General features: G+C 43.2%; 1 protein-coding gene across 4 annotated transcripts in view; it reads right to left on the bottom strand.

The window, feature by feature from the left end:
- Window positions 1-22,306, bottom strand: part of LOC132382047 (kazrin-like) — a 726,142-nt gene that overhangs the window by 132,325 nt on the left and 571,511 nt on the right. For 3 of the 4 annotated variants that reach the window (XM_059951868.1, XM_059951871.1, XM_059951870.1), the window contains 3 exons: window positions 20,491-20,574; window positions 11,347-11,533; window positions 5,596-5,726 (listed from right to left, as the gene is read on the bottom strand). In XM_059951868.1, coding sequence (XP_059807851.1) covers window positions 5,596-5,726; window positions 11,347-11,533; window positions 20,491-20,574 — 402 coding nt within the window. The remainder of the gene's footprint in view (window positions 1-5,595; window positions 5,727-11,346; window positions 11,534-20,490; window positions 20,575-22,306) is intronic. The other variant, XM_059951869.1, reaches the window with a different exon arrangement.

The following is a 22,306-nucleotide window of genomic DNA, read 5'->3' as shown; positions in this document are numbered from 1 at the left end:
AAAACAACCTCTCCTTCTATGTCACAAAAACAAAGGAGCTGGTTGTGGATTACAGGAGGAATGGAGACAGGCTAACCCCTATTGACATCAATGGATCTGGGGTTGAGAGGGTGAACAGCTTTAAGTTCTTCAGCATACACATCACTGAGGGTCTCACGTGGTCTGTACATACCAGCTCTGTGATGAAAAAAGCACAACAGCTGGTATGTACCTTTCACAACAGCCTCTTTCACCTCCAGTGGGTTTGGTTTGGTTTGGGGCCCCAGATCTTAAGAACTTTATACAGGAGCACAATTGAAAGCATCCTGACTGGCTGCATCACTGCCTGGTGTGGGAGCTGTATTTCCCTCAATCGCAGGACTCTGCAGAGAGTGGTGCAGACAGCCCAGCGCATCTGCAGATGTGATCTTCCCATGATTCAGGACATTTACAATGACAGGTGTGTAAAAAGGCCCAAAGGATCACTGGGGACCCGAGTCACTCCAACCACAAACTGTTCCAGCTGCTACCATCCAGGAAACGGTACCGCAGCATAAGAGCCAGGACCAACAGGCTCTGGGACAGCTTCTTTCATCAGGCCATCAGACTGATTTATTTATGCTGACACAATTGTATTTCTATGTTATAACTGTCCTGTTGTACATTCTACTTATTACAAATTACTATAAATTGCACATTGCCGATTTAGACAGAGACTTAACATAAATATTTTTACTCATGTATGTGAAGAATGTAAGTAATAAAGTCAATTCAATTCTTATGCAGAGCAATCAAGAGCAATTTTAACAGTAAGGCTGAATATGGATGATTCACCACTACCCAAGGTCTGAATCAGCACAGCTCATTTCCATGCTAGATAGCAAATGAGTTCTCCGTAGAGCTTAAACAAGAGAAAATCTGCAGATGCTGGAAATCCAAGCAATATACACAAAATGCTGAAGGAACTCAGCAGGCCAGGCAGTATATATGGAAACAAAGTACAGTGACATGCAAAAGTTTGGACACCCCTGGTCAGAATTTCTGTTACTGTGAATAGCTAAGCGAGTAAGAGATGACCTGATTTCCAAAAGGCAAAAAGTTAAAGATGACACATTTCTTTAATATTTTAAGCAAGATTACTTTTTTATTTCCATCTTTTACAGTTTCAAAATAACAAAAATGTAAAAGGGCCCGAAGCAAAAGTTTGGGCACCCTGCATGGTCAGTACTGAGTAACCCCCCCCCCCCATTAGCAAATATCACAGCTTGTAAACACTTTCTGCAGCCAGCAAAGTCTTTCAATTCTTGTTTGGGGGATTTTTGCCCATTGTTCCCTGCAAAAGGCTTCTAGCTCTGTGAGATTCTTGGGCCATCTTGCACACACTGCTCTTTTGAGGTCTATCCACAGATTTTCAATGTTTAGGTCAGGGGACTGTGAGGGCCATGGCAAAACCTTCAGCTTGCGCCTCTTGAGGTAGCCCATTATGGATTTAGAGATGTGTTTAGGATCATTATCCTGATGTAGAAGCCATCCTCTTTTCACCTTCAGCTTTTTTTACAGACAGTGTGATGTTTGCTTCCAGAATTTCCTGGTATTTAATTGAATTCATTATTCCTTCTACCAGTGAAATGTTCCCCGTGCCACTGGCTGCAACAGAAGCCCAAAGCATGATCGATCCACCCCTGTACTTACCAGTTGGGGAGGTGTTCTTTTCATGAAATTCTGCACCCCTTTTTCTCCAAACATACCTTTGCTTATTGTGGCCAAAAAAGTTCTATTTTAACTTCATCAGTCCACAGGACTGGTTTCCAAAATGCACCAAATTTGTTTAGATGTTCCTTTGCAAACTTCTGACGCTGAATGTTGTGGTGAGGACACAGGAAAGGTTTTCTTCTGATGACTTTTCCATGAAGGTCATATTTGTGCAGGTGTCGCTGCACAATAGAACAGTGCACCACCACTCTAGAGTCTGCTAAACCTTCCTGAAGGTCTTTTGCAGTCAAAAGAAGGTTTTGATTTGCCTTTCTAGCAATCCTACGAGCGGTTCTCTCGGAAAGTTTTCTTGGTCTTCCAGACTCAACTTGACCTCTACCGTTCCTGTTAACTGCCATTTCTTAATTACATTACGAACTGAGGAACTGGCTACCTGAAAGTGCTTTGCTATCTTCTTATAGCCTTCTCCTGCTTTGTGGGCATCATTTATTTTAATTTTCAGAGTGCTAGGCAGCTGCTTAGAGGAAACCATGGTTACTGATTTTTGGGACAAGGTTTGAGGAGTCAGGGTATATATAAAGCTTTGAAATTTGCATCACCGGGCCTTTCCTAATGATGACTGTGAACAAGCCATAGCCCTAACAAGCTAATTAAGGTCAGAGACCTTGGTAAAAGTTATCTGAGAACTTTTGCATACCATTATACAGTCGATGTTTCGGGCCGAGACCCTTGATACTGCCTGGCCTGCTGAGTCCCTCCAACATTTTGTGTTTTACTAGAACTTACGGTCTCTCCAAAGTGTGGGATGAGGTAGGATAGTCTACAGCAGTGGACTAGTTATTGCCACATAAGAAAAGAGAGGCTGTGCACTGCATCTGATCATTTTCTGGCCAGCTGCGGAGTGGAAAAGTGACAGGTCAGACTTGGCTTGTGATGAACTTGCTGACGCTTCGCTTTAATATAAATCTAAATTTTCCTGGGATAAGGAGTATCAACCAGTCTCCCTCAATTAACCAACCAGAAAATGCACACTGGTAGCAAAGTGGGTATGTTTTTAGTATAAAACACAGTCAAGGACGTACTAAGTGAAATCCTAAGCATACTTAGTTTTCCAAAAGTTAAAATTCTCCTCACACCATTAGTTAATGATTCCAGTGCAGTCTGTGTGGGGGAAAACTGAAGACTGATAAGACTATATGCTGACTACATAGCAGACACAAGGTTAGATGATTAAGAAATGGACATCACTCTACTTATAATCTCTTCCTTATATATTTATCAAGATATGGCTGCTCCCAATCGATCCTCACTGCCTATTGAATGGTTAGACACTGCTAGACATGCAGTGTACACCTCCTTAGGTTACATTGCTTACCATGCACCTGACTTTTAATGATCTGCACTTTCCCAACATTATAGGCTGCACATATTTGAAATAGCAACTTGCACAATGGAAAAAAATCTTGAGGTACTTCATGTGAACATGCAGATTAATGGATTTAAATAGAAAACAATCTGTAAGAGGGGTTCAGTAGGTCAAGCAGCATTTGTGGAGGGAAAAGAACTAATTGGTGAGGATAGAAAGGAATGAGTTTAAAATATTGTCAAACAGTTTAAATTTGGAAAGGGAAATGCAAATTTGTAGGTATGGTCAAAGGGAAAGAGAAATTATCACTTTAAAAATGTGAAATTATCTTACTGTTTAAAGCAAAATCAGTAGGATAATTTCACACCTGTGCAAATGATGAGAAAAGAGATGTCTTAAGATTCATCAAGAATTCCAAACCAATTTTATTAGCAACAAACTAACTTAGACCTTGGGAACTGGAAAGAACCAAATGTAGAATCAACAAAGTCACAAAGTGGAATAAATTTTGTCAATCCTGGCCCAGATATAGTTAAAATTTTCCATCTTAATGGTTACCCATAATTCAGTTAACTAAATACAAACAAGAAATAGCGCAGGAAACCTGGTGGCAGAAGGATGGAAAACCAGAGGATACACATTTTTAGGGAGTAGGGACTTGCTAATTTTATCTCCGATTACAGGTATGTGCAAAGCCACAAAAGCTCTATGATTGCAGTAACTGACTACTATTAGACAAGAGAAAGAACATCAAACGACTCAGAAGTGAGTGCCTTAGCTTATTTTCCCCTCATTTTTGTGCATTGCTGAAACATTTTAAACAACTACTTCATGACATGACTAACTAGCTATAATTAAACTGCAGTGCCATAATTTTATATTAATTACCATACTAATTTAGTCCCATTTCTCATGTGAGGATCACTGTAGAGGGTGTGAAGAACTCAAAACAGCTCACCTTGCGTAGGCAATATCACAAGTCGAAGAAAGTGGTGGTGGTGGTGGTGGGGTGGGGAGTGAACTGGGTGCCTGGAGCAGGTGTGCAATGGAGGAGGAGGAGGAACATCAATCTGGGACAGGTACATGTAATACTTTGATGACGAGGAAAAGGCAAAGTTATATGTCAGAACATGATTGAACCAAGAATTTTGTGTAAAGCTGCGACTGAATAAACTTTTCCCTACAAAATGCTATTACATGCTACATGTAAAAAGAGAACTTAATCAGGAAGAAATTGCAAAAGACCTGTAAAAAAGACAGAGAACTCAGTATCAAAATGAAATAAAGAATAAATCGCAACACTCTGTGAACTATTGGTTAAATACCATATAGCTTTTGAACTGCAGCAGAACTTTTACCAATATGTCCAGGTATTGAAGAATTTAAAACTGAGTCAAATTGACCCCGTATTGCTGCTTTACTTCAACTTAAAATGAGTAATAAAAACTTTGTAGTAGAATGTGAGGCATAAGCAATATTGACGAAGTAGAAGATTCAAAATCAGGTTCAGGAAGAGAGAATGATCATGCACACCAGTTTTACAGCACAGAAAAAGGTCACTTGGCCCATTGTGTCTATGCCAGCTCTCTGCTCAAGCAATCAAAACATAATTTCACTGCTCTTATGTTCACCCAGAAGTCCTGTCTAACCTGTCTCCAATTAAACCGTAGATACAATATTCCCGATTTCAATCACTCCCTGTTGTAAGGTAATCTATGGCTTATTACCTCCATGGGTTAGTAAAGCTTTTGTAACCCCTCTCCTGCCTCTTTTAATGCTTATTTTAAAATGTTCATCCTTCATCACTAACTCCTGAGCCAAAGCCCAACCACTCAAAAAACCCTTTATCGTACCTTCACTTGACCTTCTCCGCTCTGATGCCAGGATCGGAACCAACCACCCATTGATTCCACAGCCTTGATGCCCAAGGGTGACAACTAATGTGTCAGGACTGCAAACAAGCCTTGTGCCACTTACCAGAAATGTTTCCTGTCATGTGAGCATTTTGTTCACACAAACAACGAGTTTCGTGCTTGCTATTTAGTTTCCCTAAATTTTCCCAGTGGCATTACAGATTTGGATTCGGACCTTGCGTAATTGAGAGAGATGGGACTACTGTTTTGCAGCTCACTTACACCCCTCCTTATCTTTAAATCAATGACTCAATGAAATGGATTGCAGAATTGATATGCCACATCTTACACTTTAACCCAGAGTCAAAAAAAAATGACCGCCTTTGCTCAGAAAGACAGGGCAGGTAATTGGGATGGATCTGATCCCATTTCTGGAAACACAGTTCCCAGCTTGAGTCTCTGACAGTGAACCTAACTGGAAGGTGGAAGAGGAAGGAACTTCTCTTGGCAGAACCTAAACACACGGGGCTTCCAACTTTACAGTCAGTAAGTTTCAAAATTAGAAGTGCCGGGGCCAGCAGCTCTATTCTTTACAAATTGACTGGGGCAGATGTGTACATGTGGTGAGATGTCTGCTGGGCTACAGAACCTGGAACAGTCAGTGATCCCACAAGTGTATCTTACATTACAGAGTGAGTGTGTCCGATGTCGCGGTGAGTTGATGTCACTTGGTGTGGACGACCTTTCACCCTCAAGCACCGAGGCGTCCGAGACGGTGGACGGTTGCCTCGAGTGACAGGGACTGACTCGCACTCCTGCATAAAAATTAAACAGAAACATTGATCAACATGTGACCTTACACCTTTAACCCCAAATGAGGTAAAGGCCTTTTCACCCTTCTCTTCTTTGCCTGAAGCTACTAAGATCACGTTTAGCTACCCAAGTGTGCTACAATGCTGCAAGGGGCGGTTTATTGAAATCTTCCAAGACAGAAAAGCCCCAGCGGCCAGATGCTTAATATCTGGTGGTACTCAGGGTTTCTTTTCCTTCGTTTTTCTCTCTCTCTCTCTTTCGAGCTGGCTGATGACAAATGGGAGATCAATCCTATCTCCGAACTTTTGGACTTCTAATCCTGATCAATATTCAACTTCCATGTACAAACTGCATCCATATTGTATGCATCTGAATCACAATATCCACTGTTTTTTAAGTGTCTCTGCACATCCTGGTGATAGCCTGCCAACATCCACTGTCCCATTAAGTGTCCCCAAGTCATGCAGAGCTTTAGATAAATGCAGGACACAAGTCTGTTTCCTCTGTCCTTCTAAGTATTCCCTCATTAGCTCTATAGAGTAGGTTAGGCATTGGGGCAGTCAGCCTGAACTGCTGAATAACCGTCTCATTTGTAGTACTATCTAGAGCCTAGTGAAACAATTCCCTTTACTTCATTGGGTATTTATTGCCAACAAGAGTGAGAATGCCAATTAATGATTAACACTAAACAGTTTTGTGCCATGTGGGAATTTTTTTTTGAAGTCTGACAAAAGAGTTGTTAGTCTAAAGGCATTAACTATGTTTTCCTTTCCATGGATGTTCCTTGATCTGCTGGGCATCTCAGCATTGTTTGGTTTTATTTATCGATAAATTGGTTGATTCATTCATTGATTGAGATACAGCATGGAGTAGGACCTTCAAGCCCCACTATCCAGCAGCCCCTGATTTAACTCTAGCCTAATCACGGGACAATTTACAATGACTAATTAACTTACCCACTGTCGTTGGACTGCAGGAGTAAACTGGAGCACTGGGAATTTTAGGTTTATAATATTAACATACTTCTTCTCCTTTCAGTTAGATGTTTTAATGACAAAAGGGTTTAAAGCAGTAATGAGGGATTAATCTTAAACTTGAATATTCTGTAACCTTCTTAAGATTGCTTTGGTCAAATGGTAATAAAACTAGATTCTAGATGTTGTTTTAAAGTTCCCTTAGGTCACAAAACAGTATTAAAATAAAATGAATGATGGGTAAGAACTATTTAAGATTGCTTTTAAGATATATGTAGCTTCAGGCTATTAAACAATTAGCATGATAGTCCATTAAATAACAGCTCAGCCTGGGAGAGAAGCAGCCACTGTTCACAAAAATCAGTAGAAGCTAAAAGATGTCAATCTCATCCTCTACTACAAAGTAATTATGCATGGTAGAATGAGTGAATAAATCCAACAGAATCCACAATTAATATCAACAATTAAGAGACAGAAAGCTGGGTCAAATGTAGAAAATGCTACCTGAGTGGAAACATTAAGGGATCAGACAACAGCCACAGACATGAGAAGGATTTGTTTGGACATTCTAAAGACATCTTGTTTATAAGAGAAGTTTTATGTGAATTGGAAAATGGAGAAAAGAGGTGCAAAAAACTTCTCCCTGTTATAAATCACAAGACTTTGGATAACCTTGAGCTGCAGAATTAAAAAGAAACTGGTCAAAATGGACCCGATGTGCAGCAATTAGGGATTAATTTTAAACTTGTATATTTGGACCCATCTTGAGATTGCTTTGGTCAAATATTGATAAAAGTAGATTCTAGATGGGGTATAGATATTTCTCCCAAAACTGGATCTCTCCTTCACGTAGGGAAGTCTTGGGTTAGAAGTCTTGTGCGCAGTCTTGGGTTAGATATCAGGAAGTAGAGACCACAGAAAACTTGTTTGGTTTGATTGGTCTGGTAACAACGTACTGGCGTGGACCATGTCTCTGCTTTGCTTAATGTGCATGTTGTGTAACCGACACACTAATTGAGAAGCTGATTCTTAACTTCAAATTGTTAAATTCAACAGCAAGCATACATTAGTGCTCTATTTATCCCAAACTTATTTAATTCAACACTGTTCTAGTCTTGTAAAGCTGAGTTCATTCAATTACATTACTCTATTGATCTTCATCCCCACTCAAACACCAAATATACATGGGAACCATTTCACAGTCATTGCGTTTTATGTATTTAGAACGTTTCTATCTGGGAACATTTTTCCTACCAGTTCGACCCTCTGGTACCGAAGCAGAATGTGATCAATACCTCACACTGAGGACAATACTGCAGGGATGTAGTGTACAGAGTTGTTGGATTTTAATCAAGAGGTTTGGACAACTTTTATATCTAATGTAGAGTAACTCAGTAGGTCATGCAGCATCTATGGAAAGGAATAAACATTAGCGTTTCACATTGCAATCCTTCATCAGGACTGGAAAGGAAGGAGAAAGAAACCTGAATAAGGTGGGGGGAGGGAAGGAGTACGAGGTGATAGGTGGAGCTTGGTGGGTGGGTGGGGAATGTGGATGACTTGGGAAGCTGGCAGATGATAGGTGGAAAAGGTAAAGCACTGAAGGAGGAGGAATCTGATAGAAAAACAGAGTGGACCTGGTGAGAATGGAAAGGAGAAGGGGCACCACGGGGAGGTGATAGGCAGGTGAGGAGAAGAGGTAAGAGGGGATCCAGAGTAGGGAATGGAAAGAGCGGGAAGGGTGAAGGGGTGAAATTACCATTAGTTAGAAAAATTGATTTTCATGCTATCCAGACAGAATATGAGGTGTCGCTCCTCCAACCTGAGAGTAGCTTCGTCATGGCAGTAGAGGCCATGCATTAACATATTGGAACAGGAATGAGGATTGGGATTAAAATGCGTGTCCATTTAATGTCTGTCTCTAATAACAGACACCTAGAGTAACCAGCTGGAATTCAGTCAAGAGCTTTGAGGAACTTAAGCACAGAATCACATTGACTAACTCTGAATGTCTTGGAATCCCAATGCACTTATCAGCGCTTACTACGAAAAATAGATTCCTTTCAGTATTATGCCTCTCCTTTGCCTCTCTCAACTCCCATCTGCCTGCCTTTCTCTCCAGATAAATCCAGTACTTGAGCAGAGCTCATGAAATTCAGATAAGCTCCCCAGACATCTACAGCTACCCTCTACACATTTACAATTTGGACTGAGGATTTTCATTCAAAGAATAAATGGCGAAGGTTCACCCCCACCCCAGACAAAAAATTCTTAGAACACAGAGGCTTAGAAATTGGACCCAGTAGCACCCATGTTTTATGTGATAATGAATTACAAATATTTTGAGCCTGGAGTTAATCATCCTTGCTATCATCCTCTGGATAATGTAGTGCTAATCCTGTTAACACCCCTAACAATACTGCAAATCAGGCAATACCCATTTTCAAACTTGCTAACATAAATCGGAAATTTAGGGCTGAACATCATCTTGATGATGACACCAGTGGGCGTACTCCATCAGTCTGACTGGTTACATGGGGGGTGGGGGGGTGGTGGTCACAAATGTCCCCGGGATCTTTAGAGATTCTGCATGCTACCCGGACGTCTCGGAAGGAAACTATATCTACAGGCTCAGGTTTTCCAAGACATTCTGCAGGGACACTTCTGGCCACACACCTGCCCCTGGACAGCTCTTTCTGGTGGAGGTAGAGGCTGAAATCATTTTAGATCTGAATGTCCTCACTACATGGCACTCTGTGACTTCAGCAAATCTCTCACATTGCCGCTCACTGCTGCATCAGAAATGGCATCATTCAGAGGTATTTCACTGAGGACCACATGGCACCTCAGGGGCTGAGAGAGAGAGAGAGAGTTCACGGATTAACCCATGACACAAGAGCTCCCACTAATAACACGGCAATTTTCCTCAGTAAGAAAGGTTTCCACGCTCTGAAACTTCAGCTGTTTGTGAATCCTCTGAAGAGCTTCCCAAGGCTAATGCCATAGAACACTACAGCAGAGAGAACAGGCCATTCAGCCCTTCTAGTCTATGCTGAAACTCTATTCTACTAGTCCCATTGACCTGCACCTAGTCCATAACCCTCTGGACCTCTCCCATCCATGTATCTATCCAATTTATTCTTAAAACGTAAGAGTGAGCCCACATTCACCACGTCAGATGGCAGCTCGTTCCTCACGCCCACTACTCTCTGAGTGAAGAAGTTCCCCCTAATGCCATGTGCCTAAAAGGCATACATGCCATATTCATCTTTGAATCACAGAGAGTCAGATCTGGTTGAAGGTTTCTGCTATTAGCACTGTCTGAAGAATCCTGGGGCAAAAGGGCAATCCTCTACATACTGATTCACAGCCCCAGAATGCCACGTGAGAGCCAGCACGTAGCTGGATTGTTATGGAAAACACTGGTCTTGCAAAACTGGGATGCCACTGGGTGCCAGAAGAGGCCTGTACACAAGCCCAGGAGGCGCAGAGACATTTAATGTGCAGCCGGCTGCACAAGATGGTGATATGAACGCAGCCGCCTATGGGAGAGAGAGAGGAGAGCAAGCGAGAGCAACATGTCGACCAGAGGCTGAATTGAAGCAGGACCAAGATGAACAGTAACAAAGAAGGCTGGCGGGGGAAAATTGCAGAGCATCTCCAAGGGGGGGGGGGGGGGGGAGAGGAGGGGGAAACTCTCACAAGGAAGCTGCTACCCCTCCCTGCCCAATCCAGACTAAATTATCCTCTCCGCAATATACTTTTTTAACACCCATTGGATTCATGAATAATCAGGCCATGAATGAGAAGAGGCCCTACTCTGCAAATTGAGCTACACTGATCATAACAAATGAGAGACTGAAACCCTGCCTTATTTACTAAGCGGCTTGGTAGAACTGACTTCACTGCTCACCCTGATGAAGTCTGTGTGAGCACGAGATTTATGTACGTATCACCTTATCGAGTGCGATCACCTTTCATACGGTCATTCTATGATGACCCTTTCAAGTCTACTGGACGTTGGCAGACTCCGATGAAGAGCTGCACGCCACCCATAAGGAGCCAGGAAGCCAGCTGCTGTTCCTGCATGGCAGCCATGCGGTACCTGTTTGCAGTGGGGGAATGTGCCTTTCAGGGATAATGCTTGCCAGATTGGTACACTGCAAAGTACTGGAAGCTGCACTTACCAAAGTGCAACAGTGTACAGTTCCTGGTGCCAACCTGAACATGCCTTTAAATATCCTGCAGGCCCCATTACACTACTTTTTATTGGGGATATGCGTTTCGGTGTTAATACAAAATAACAACGGTCGGTGCAACCAAAAAATAGTTGAAACTCAATTGATAGACGAGTACAACATGGAGACAGAAGGGAACCAGATCCATATTTAAAAGAAGAATTAGGGCAGTAAGAGTAAAATAGGATGGAATTTGTTGAAGATGCAATTTCAGCACAGGCACAATGGCTCATAGGACTAGTTCTGTGCTGTAAATTCTATAATGCAGGAAACGTAAACCAGGAAAACCACAGTAAAATGTTAGCATGGGATCAAATGAACGTTAGCAGTGGTTACTTATAATAAAATTTGAACGGAAAGAAAAGTCAGAATTAACAAACCTCAGGTTCCTGTGACTTATAACCTCTTACCTTGCCTGTCTACCGAGTGGTGGTGCGCATGATACAATGTCTGCTGGCTCTGTCGAATTGCCGCAGTGAGTGGTAGGTCTGACTGTGTCACCCACTCCTGGTTCCCATTTAGCATACTCTCGCTCGGCATCGCCAGTGAGTGCCTCTTGGGGACATCCTTGGTCAGCGTGGCTAGGGACTGCTTGGCCTACAAGAGAAGAAGAAGCTGGATGAAATTCTGCGGAGGAAAGGGTCTTCTGGAAGGGGACCCCTGTACCAAAAGGACGACCACGAAGGGGGAAAAGCGTGCAGGACCCTCAATTTTATCTACGGCACAATCACCATAAAAAGGGTTAAACATGTTCCAAACCAGGTCATTCAGCAAGAACCTAGGACTACCTATGGTTACTGGAAAACTCATGCAAGACTGCGTGCATTCACAAACACACACAATACTACCTCTGATCAGGATTCAAATGCTCTGAAATAGCAGTATTGCAGCTGGCCGGCCAAGTAGAGTTATTTGCAGCGTCTTCAAGCTGATGTGGGCATCCACTGACCTCCTATGTCCACAGATCAATTTGACTGCTACCAGTGAGCTGAGGAAATTCTCATGGGGAGCAATCGGAACTGACGTTTCTCTGGAAAGCTATGGTTGGAGAGCTGGCATAAGCAAATTAGCCGTCTTGCTCCTCTAACTGGAATACTTTTGGATAACAGAAAGCTACGCTGACTGTAACAGGATGTGGCCATGTAGAGGACTCCTTGTTGGTGATACACGTTCCCCAGGGTGAGTGGGTGAGTGGTGAGGTGCATGGGAGGGGCCAAATGACTCAAATTGTTTTGTGACCGTCTGTGGGGAAGATGAAGTTCAGGGTTGTATACTGCACACACACTTTGATAATAAATGTACTTTGAACTTTGAACCTGGGGGTGAACAAAGCATCCAGCAAATTAATGCGCCAATACATATGCCATTAAGTGTAGAAATTAACCGATTATTCCTGGCTGGCGTCCGACTGGCAAGTGGATATGTTTTCATATTGCTATTTGGTCTTGGTGATCTTTAGTCCTAAGCCATTAAGTCCACTTGTGGACATTTGGAGGTGATAAGCAATTTTGGAAGTGAATCCTACACCTTCAGAAGAATGGAGAACAAAATGAGTTGCATATCATGGCAAAGTGTTAACGGCTGTGGTCTGTAACTGGGGTGAGCTGCGTTGGGAACAGCAAAAGGAAACTTTCAGTGCTGTGCAATGGTTTGAAATGGCCAAAAACTGGAAAGCCGATCAGAACAGCCTCTCCCAGGGGGGTAAAGAAACCAGTTAGATCGGACAGAAGTACAATAATAGACATGAAAATCTTTCCTCATTGTGAAACATGAGATTGATAACAAGAGTACAAAAACTCTTTCATTTGTGACGTGATTGAATGCCTCGTCTTAAAAATATTCAAAACACTATCTGCGGCAAAACAGGCAGCACCTCTGCAACATAACCCACTAATTCACAGAAAGAAAGAGAAAGGAAATATAAATACATTTATAGCAGATGAGATGTAGGGATTTTAATTTGAAGGACCTGCAGATGGATATACAAAGACCTTTGGCTTTTACCCCCTGCCCCCCAGGTAGTGAAACACAATGTAGGTTGATGTGGTTTTTCCACACTAACCTAAAACCTGGGCCAATAGATTGGAGACCTGGCTGGGCTTGGAAGGAGTGGGAAGTGATGAAGGTATAGTTAGAAGTGGCAAGTTACCTCAGTCCTTCAGAATTTAGGACTTTTCCCACGAGAGAATTTCATCCTTTCAGGTTGGCAGCCATTTGCATCATCTTGCACCAGTCCACATTACTGACTATTTCACAGGCTCCGAATGCTAGAGGCTGAGGCAAACTAGACTAACACCACATTTAAACATCACTATAACACCTGGGAGGTTGTGTGTGTGTGTGTGTGTGTGTGTGTGTGTGAGAGAGAGAGAGAGAGAGAGAGAGAGAGAGAGAGAAAGTGAGAGACAGACAGAAAGAAAAAGAGAGAGGGAGAGAGAGAGAGAGAGAGAGAGAGAGAAAAGACACACGTATGTGCTTTTATGTTTCCTGCTTTTCAGGCAGAGAGTTATTGATGGCACATTTCTTTTGTTGCTAGTGGTTGTCAGTTTGACTCTGCAGAAAAGGAACTGAAAACCATTACAGTACTTAGAAGGACAATACTCTACATCTTTTACAGTCTGCCAGAGTTGAAACACACACAACCTTGGTAATCTTGAAATACCCAGTTCGAATTAAGATTTTGTAAGCTGCCCAAAACTAAGTAACAGATAGGTGCAAAAAGGCCAACATAAACCTCTCGTGCAAGAAATCACCAAGACCTGGAAGAATAGCAAGTGTAGAGTGATGTGACTAAAACAGTGGGGGCATCAAGTCAAGTGGGCAGGCAGGTCTGGAGATACTAGCTGCTGCCTTCCACAGGTACTTGTGAGCAGGGGCTTGCATGAGACTTTAATAATCAGTTGAACAGTCCAGAAAATGAAGCATGCCTTTTGAGCCTGTCGCTATAATAAACAGTGCCTCAAAGCCAAGTCTTATCTGAACTCTGCCTTTATGGCTTGTTTCCTTCCTCAGCTTCTTTATTCTTCATTGTTGCTGATTAGGTACTGCTTGATATCCTGCAATAAATAGTTTATACTGGAACCTCCGCCTTCCACATTCCAAAGACCCACCAGAGACTGTATAGAATGCATCAGTGCCCGTGACACTGCCTTGTCGCTTTAGCTTCCTTGGTTTGCATTTCATTTGATCCTAATAAAACATGTTTCCGTTTGAGATTTGTTATGGTCCTGTGTGGAGGACACTGTTGGATGAGATACAAAAGCAGGCACATGGACATCAAGGAGTTAGACCAGTGGGGAAGAGTTTAAAAAGAAGACAGCTTTATAGAACGGGTGACAGAATAGAGGGAGTCAGAGTAGGAGGGCTTTGGCTCAATGGGTCGAAGTGAGCTAAGTTACTTGTGAAGAATAGGAATTCAGAAGTATGTCTGTGACTCTGGTGTTCTGTACTGGGTGTCGGATGTGGGATGTCTGGGAGACTCCCAGCCTCCTGGACGGCAACATCTGCGCCAGGTGCATCAAGCTGCAGCTCCTTAGAAACACGTTAAGGAACTGGAGATGCAGCTCAATGACCTTTGCCTGGTCAGGGAAAGTGAGGAGGTGATAGAGAGGAGCTACAGGCAAGTAGTCACACCAGAGCCTCGGGAGACAGATAAGTGGTTAACAATCAGGAGAGGGAAGGGCAAGAGTTAGATACTACAGAGTACCCCTGTGGCTGTCCCCCTTAACAATAAGTACTCCTGTTTGAGTGCTGTTGGAGGGGGAAAACCTACCTGGGGGAAGCAACAGTGGTCATGCCTCTGGCACAGAGTCCGGCCCTGTGGCTCAGAAGGGCAGGGAAAGGAGGAGGATGGCAGCAGTGATAGGGGACTTTATAGTTAGGGGGTCAGACAGGCGATTCTGTGGACACAAGAAAGAAACTCAGATGGTAGTTTGCCTCCCAGGTGCCAGGGTCCGAGACGTTTCTGATCGTGTCCACAATATCCTGCAGTGGTAAGGTGAACAGCCAGAAGTCGTGGTACATATTGGTACCAACGACACAGGTAGGAAAAGGGACGAGGTCCTGAAAACAGACTACAGGGAGTTAGGAAGTTGAAAAGCAGGACTTCAAAGGTAGCAATCTCGGGATTACTGCCTGTGCCACGTGACAGCGTGTATAGGAATAGAGTAAGAGGATAAATGCGTGGCTGAGGGATTGGAGCGGGGGCAGGGATTCAGATTTCTGGATCATTGGGACCTCTTTTGGGGCAGGAGTGACCTGTATAAAATAGACAGCTTGCACTTGAATCACAGGGGGACCAATATCCTGGCGGGGAGGTTTGCTAAGGCTATTGGGGAGAGTTTAAACTAGAATTGCTGGGGGTTGGGAGCCAAACTGAAGTGACATAGGAAAGGACGGTCGGCTCACAAATTGAAAAAGCTTGCACAGTGTGAGAGGGAGGATGGGCAGATAATAGATAAGGGAAGTGCTCAGCCCGATGGTTTGAGATGTGTCTATTTTAATGCAAGGAGTATGAGCTTAAGAGCATGGATCAATACTTGGAGCTATGATGTTGTGGCCATTACAGAGATTTGGATGGCTCGGGGGCAGGAATGGCTACTTAAGAGTGCATTTCAGAAAGGACAGGGAGGGAATCAAAAGAAGTGGGGGCATGGCACTGCTGATCAGAGATAGTGTGTCGGCTGCAGAAAAGGAGGAAGTCATGGAGGGATTATCTATTGAATCTCTGTGGGTGGAAGTTAGGAACAGGAAGGGGTCAACAACCCTATGGCTATTTTTTATACACCATCCAATAGTAACAGGGACATCGAGGAGCAGATAGGGAGAGAGATTCTGGAAATGTGCAATAACAGGGTTGTCATGGTGGGAGGTTTTAATTTTCCCAGTATCGATTGGCATCTCCCTGGAGCAAAGGGTTTAGATGGGGTGGAGTTTGTTATGTGTGTTCAGAAAGGTTTCCTGACACAATATGTAGATAAGCCTACAAGAGGAGAGGCTGTACTTGATCTGGTATTGGGAACTGAACTTGGTCAGGTGTCAGGTCTCTCAGTGGGAGAGCATTTTGGAGATAGTGATCACAATTCTATCTCCTTTACCATTGCACTGGAGAGGGATAGGAACAGACAGGTTAGGAAAGCATTTAATTGGAGTAAGGGGAAATATGAAGCTATCAAGCAGGAATTTGGAAGCATAAATTGGGAACAGATGTTTTCAGGGAAATGTACAGAAGAAATGTGGCAAACATTCAGGGGTAGTTGCGTGGCATTCTGCATAGGTACGTTCCAATGAGATGGAAAGGATGGTAGGGTACAGGAACCATGGTGTACAAAGGCTGTTGAAAATCTAGTCAAGGAGAAAGGAAAAGCTTACTTCAAAGAACTAAGTAATGATAGAGATCTAGAAAATTACAAGGCTAGCAGGAAGGAGCTTAAGAATGAAATTAGGAGAGTCAAAAGGGGCCATGAGAATGCCTTGGTGAGCAGGATTAAGGAAAACCCCAAGGTATTCTACAAGTATGTGAAGAGCAAGAGGATAAGATGTGAGAGAATAGGATCAATCAAGTATGACAGTGGAAAAGTGTGTAGAGAACTGGAGATAGCAGAGGTACTTAATGAATACTTTGCTTCAGTACTCACTATGGAAAATGACCTTGGTGATTGTAGGGATGACTGAAAAGCTTGAGCATGTAGGTATAAAGAAAGAGGATGTGCTGGAGCTTTTGGAAAGCATCAAGTTGGATAAGTCACTGCGACTGGACAAGATTTACCCCCAGGCTACTGTGGGAGGTGCGGTAGGAGATTGCTGAGACTCTGGCTATGATCTTTGCATCATCAATGGGGACGGGAGAGGTTCCAGAGGATTGAAGGGTTGTGGATGTTGTTCCATTATTCAAGAAAGGGAGTAGAGATAGCTCAGGAAATTATAGACCAGTGAGTCTTAATTCAGAGGTTGGTAATTTGATCGAGAAGATCCTGAGAGGCAGGATTTATGACCATTTGAGGAGGCATAACATGATTAAGAATTGTCAGTATGGCTTTGTCAAGGGCAGGTCGTGACTTTTGAGGCTGATTGAATTTTCTGAGGATGTGACTAAACACATTGATGAAGATAGAGCAGTAGATGTAGTGTATATGGATTTCAGCAAGGCATTTGATAAGGTATCACATGCAAGGCTTATTGAGAAAGTAAGGAGGCACAGGATCCAACGGGACATTACTTTGTGGATCCAGAACTGGCTTGCCCACAGAAGGCAAAGTGTGGTTGTAGATGGATACCTTCATGTATTCTGCATGGAGGTCCGTGACCAGTGGTGTGCCTCAGGGATCTGTTCTGGGACCCTTACTCTTTGCGATTTTTACAAATGACCTGGATGAGGAAGTGGAGGGATGGGTTAATAACTTTGCTGATGACACAAAGGTTGGGAGTGTTGTGGATAGTGTGGCAGGCTGTCAGAGGTTACAGCGGGACATTGACAGGATGCAAAATTGGGCTGAGAAATGGCAGATAGAGTTCAACCCAGATAAGTGTGAGGTAGTTCATTTTGGTAGGTCAAATATGATGGCAGAATATAGTACTGATGGTAAGACTCTTGGCAGTGTGGAGGATCAGAGGGATCTTGGGGTCTGAGTCCATTGGACACTCAAAACTGCTGCACAGGTTGACTGTGGTTACAGGTTGAGGCATACAGTGCATTGGCCTTCATCAACCATGGGATTGAGTTCAAGAGCTGAAAGATAATGTTACAGCTGTATTGGACCCTGGTCAGACCCCACTTGGGGTACTGTGCTCAGTTCTGGTCACCTCACTACTGGAAGGATGTGGAGGCCATAGAAAGGATGACGAGGAGATTTACAAGGATGTTGCCTGGATTGGGGAGCATGCCTTATGAGAATAGGTTGAGTAAACTTGGCCTTTTCTCCTTGGAGCAACAGAGGATGAGGGGTGACCTGATGGAGATGTATAAGATGATGAGAGGCATTGATCGTGTGGATAGTCAGAGGCTTTTTCCCAGGGCTGAAATGGCTAACATGACAGGGTACAGTTTTAAGGTGCAGAGGAGATGTCAAGGTTAAGTTTTTTACACAGAGAGTGCTGAGTGCGTGGAATGGGCTGTCAGCCCATATTAAAACAGGGTATCTTAAGAGACTATGGGATAGGTACATGCTTAGAAAAATAGAGGGCTATGGGTAACCCAGGTAATTTCTAAAGTAAGTACATGCTCGGCACAGCATTGTGGGCCGAAGGTCCTGTAGTGTGTTGTCGGTTTTCGATGTTCTATGTTCTGCATACGAATCTGGGGGTATTCCCAATGAAATAATTACCAACAAAGTAAGATATGGAAAAGGAAGGAGCCCAATTCATGACAATGAGGCAACTGGGGTATACATATGAGTATGCCAATATTATAGTGAGTAGTTTGGAGTATTTCAGAGACTGTATTGGGATGCATCAGAATGTCACAGTCAGGGATGTAACACTCTGCTGCACCCGTGTGCCATACTCATACGTTACAGAGAAGGATATGGGATATGATGGCAGTGTGGGGTATAGAGTGTGCAGTAAGTGTGTAATGCATTAGAGTAAGTTATGAAGGGTGTAACATTGTGTAGAGTATCAGTGAAGGCTGTTTTGGGTACGTTAGTGTTGGCGAGGGGAGATGGTGCTATTCTGCTGATGTAGAATGATTACTCACTTCTTGCTGATGAGACTTCAGAAGCAGAGCAGCCTGACTTTATGCCAGTGGTAACGACTGACAGCCTGTCGAAGCCAGATCTCTCAACAGCGCACATAACTTCCCCGGACACATGCAGCACTCCTTCCTGAACATGCTCTTTGCAAACGTTGCTGATGCTTTTTTTAACGCCGTAATCGTGGACGAATTACATTTAAGGAAAAGTCACCCAGTGGTGGGAGGATTCAGGGTATGGTTTGTCCTGTTCTTTGACATTTGGCATTGTACCAGAGTGGGCAGATGTGCTGTTGTAGACCAAGTGCACCAGTCCCCACTAAAGAATATCTTTATCTGGTGAAATTCCACTTTAAGGCAAATGCCAAATCTAATGTTGCTGTAAAATAGAGCGCTAAGTATCTTGACCAAGTTTCACCTTACAAGACCCAGAAGACTACCACCCAATGGACTGGCACACCTACATGAGACAGGTGAGTAAAAAAGTTCAACTCTCTGCCTTGGGCATCTTGGTCTTTGCTAACCTTTGTACATGGAGACAAAGAGAGGGGGCAAAAGCAATGACCAATGTCAGAGAAGACTCTGGAGATTTCTCTGCCTGGCCCCACTAACAAGATTGTGAAATCTCCAGGGAACCCTCATTGGCCAGAATGTATTGGAAGGCAATAGGATTTTCCTAAATTGGGATATCCGGAGGTTCAGTTGTTAAAGGACTAGGGATGTAGCACAAAACATGATTGTTGCTAAGAGAGCAACAAAGTAATTTTTTGCTACAGCTATTTTCTGCCAACTTCTGGATTAGGAATTTTACAGAAAAATAGGCGCAAGGCACTCAGAGCAGTGGCAATGAAATAAATGGTATGAAAGTACAATGGCAGAGCTTAAGCAAAGGGGGAGCAGCATCTAGATGGGTGAAATTGTCAGCACACTTGCTTATGAATATGTTACATCCTTCAACCTGACTTCCCTGACTAAAGCACTTATTGTTGAGGCTACCTTTCCTAATCACGCTAATTTCCATTCTGTCTTTTCCACTCTTTCTCATTCACTCTTACCGTGTGCAGCCAGACGCACTAGGATATTGGATTTTAATGCGCTTTTCAAATGACATTCTAGTGAATTTTAAAATAGCACAAAGCTTTGATCCTTTGAATGAAGGATTAATATGAGGCTGATGGTTCACCAATTGCCTAGGCTGGTTACAGCCCCCTTCATTGGGCAAATTCCTGCTAAATTCAGAACCAATTTTCAATCATTAATCTATATTTCTATGTAGCAGTGGTAGATATCAACATAGCTGAGGACACTTCACACTGAACGACTTAGTCAAAGATTTAAAAAATAAAACATTAATTGGTTGGAATTTTAAGAGTGGTGGCAAGACAGGCAGTTATTGTCCTTCCCCTTTATCTTTTTAATTCAAGAGCTCGTACACTGAAGGTGCACCCTATGTCTTGTTAGTAGGAAATTCAAGGATTTTGTAAGTGGAAGAAGATTTGCACGAAGATCATTCTGCAGGGTGGCTCATGATTTCTGAAAGCACCAGTGGGCAGCAAGGAAGAGAAATGCACAATTGGAGAATGTGAGTAGGGAAACAAGGATGGAAAAAAAATGCATGATTGGTGACAGCCCTAGCATTGACCTTATCACATACTCCAGCTACACAAACTCTGCCCCAAAGCAGTGTGAGAGATGCAGGAACATACCAATCACCGGTTAGTAACAGAGGACATAAACGTGCACACCAGCTCAAGACCTATGCCGGAGTTATGGTGGCCCAGGGTGATTGACTGGTGCCAATCGTACAACAGAACACTATTCAAATACACACAGTGCGTGATATATTTTCTCAGTGCACTCTTCTTACCGCCAGCACTCGAGGGAAGGACTCCTTCTCAGCTGAACGATCGAAAATGCGATATTCCATTTTCTGGCCCATACGGTTCATTATCTGGGGAGATAGCATGCCAAATACAATGACCTACTGTGTTCTGCCCTACAGGACTTCTGACTTGAGCTGCCCTCACATACACGGGGTAATTCTCGCAACACCGATAGGTGGCGCAGTGAGATCAGGATATAAGAGGTTAGGCAACATCTGGTTAGGCAACATACTCTGGGAGGGGTAAAAGAAGAGCACTAAAAATGAAGCAAAGAAAAGTGGAAGGATTAAAAGAGAAGATGAAGTCGGTAAATCATGGAAACTGTTTGAGATATAGGAAGTAAGAGTGAAAATAATCAATCGCATACACTGGGAACAAGATGTACCTGCTACTGATAACTGACTGATTGGAGTGGCAGACTCTTAAAAGTGACTTTAGTCAACTGGGAGGAAACTCCACAGTTGGCCGAAGGTCTCACCTTTCTGGCTTCACAAGGGAATGGATCGGTGACGCAGTTCGATGGAAGGAATACATTAATTTGATGTCAAAACTGACCTGCTGCAGCACGTTGAAATCTATACCTAAGTGATCAGATAAAAGGTCAGCTTGGCTCAGTGAACAGGCTAGAAACAATACACGCTGGCTTTAATGGATGATTGCTCAATGTGCCTGTGCTATATTTTTCTTAGCATAAACTAGTCAAGTCAGATTAATGCTTTTGCTAGGAGTGTGGAGTCTTTGACCCTGATCGTCTTCCACTGCTCTACACTGAAACACGTACTATAAAACCCACTGGGATTGTAAAGTGCACTGTGCACTAATTGTTCTCATGTGACTAGAGTCCTTCATCTACCCAGGGTGCTGTGCGATATCAGCTCCCGGGGCTCCTTTGCTTGCATAGAACTCGGAACCAGTGACTAAAGTCTCCAATTCAACAAAGTGAATGTTCAGCTCATCCAATATAGTCAAATGTCAATTACCTGAGGTGTTCAGCGAGACTTGTGAGTTGCACATTCACTCCTGTGATTATAGTGTCATGTTTGTTCTCTTGGTCACTTGAACTGTGATGACAGGATGTGATGCTGTGGCTTGTGCCTGACAGTATCACCAAACTTCTGATGACCTTCAGTGCTTGCCTGTTTGCAAACATGTTTTCTTTGCCTAGTAGCAGAGGCAGTTCGACACTCAGTCTGCAGACTATAAATCACTCCAAGTCTAGTTGTTTCTAAGCCCTCAAAGTTCAAAGTAAATTCATTACCAAAGAAGGAATTTATCACCATACCCTATCTGGAGATTCATCTTCTTGCAGGCATTCACAGTAGAACAACGAAATACAAAAGGATCATGGAAAAACTTCAGCAAAAACTTCTATTAGCTGTGGCTAATAGGTATATGCACAGAACCTTAGGCACGCTCAAATTCAAAATATGCATTGTTTACAAAATGCCAAAGCTTCAGAGCCAGTTTTCTGGAAGTGGGACCCCTGTCTCAGATTTCTAGCCTTCTGACAGGACACTACCAATGATGCCCGAGGCAGAACGCCACACATTACAGAATAAGCCAGAGAAAGAAACCAGCTGAGCCCTCTGTATCTATGCTGGCTCCTTACTAGAATGTGGAATCATCAAACTGTCCCAGTAAAAGAGGAGACCATTTGGCCTTTCTTGAACAACTCGTCAACACCATTTGTAAACCTTGAGTGGACAATCAATCACAGTAATAGTGTGCTAACATGGGATTCAACAACTGTCTCTCGCTGCCTTGCACATATGAAGAAGATACAAAGCCAGAGAGCGGAGC

Source organism: Hypanus sabinus, chromosome 27 (assembly GCF_030144855.1).
Source record: "Hypanus sabinus isolate sHypSab1 chromosome 27, sHypSab1.hap1, whole genome shotgun sequence".
NCBI lineage: Eukaryota > Metazoa > Chordata > Chondrichthyes > Myliobatiformes > Dasyatidae > Hypanus > Hypanus sabinus.
This window is presented reverse-complemented; position numbering and strand designations above follow the sequence as displayed.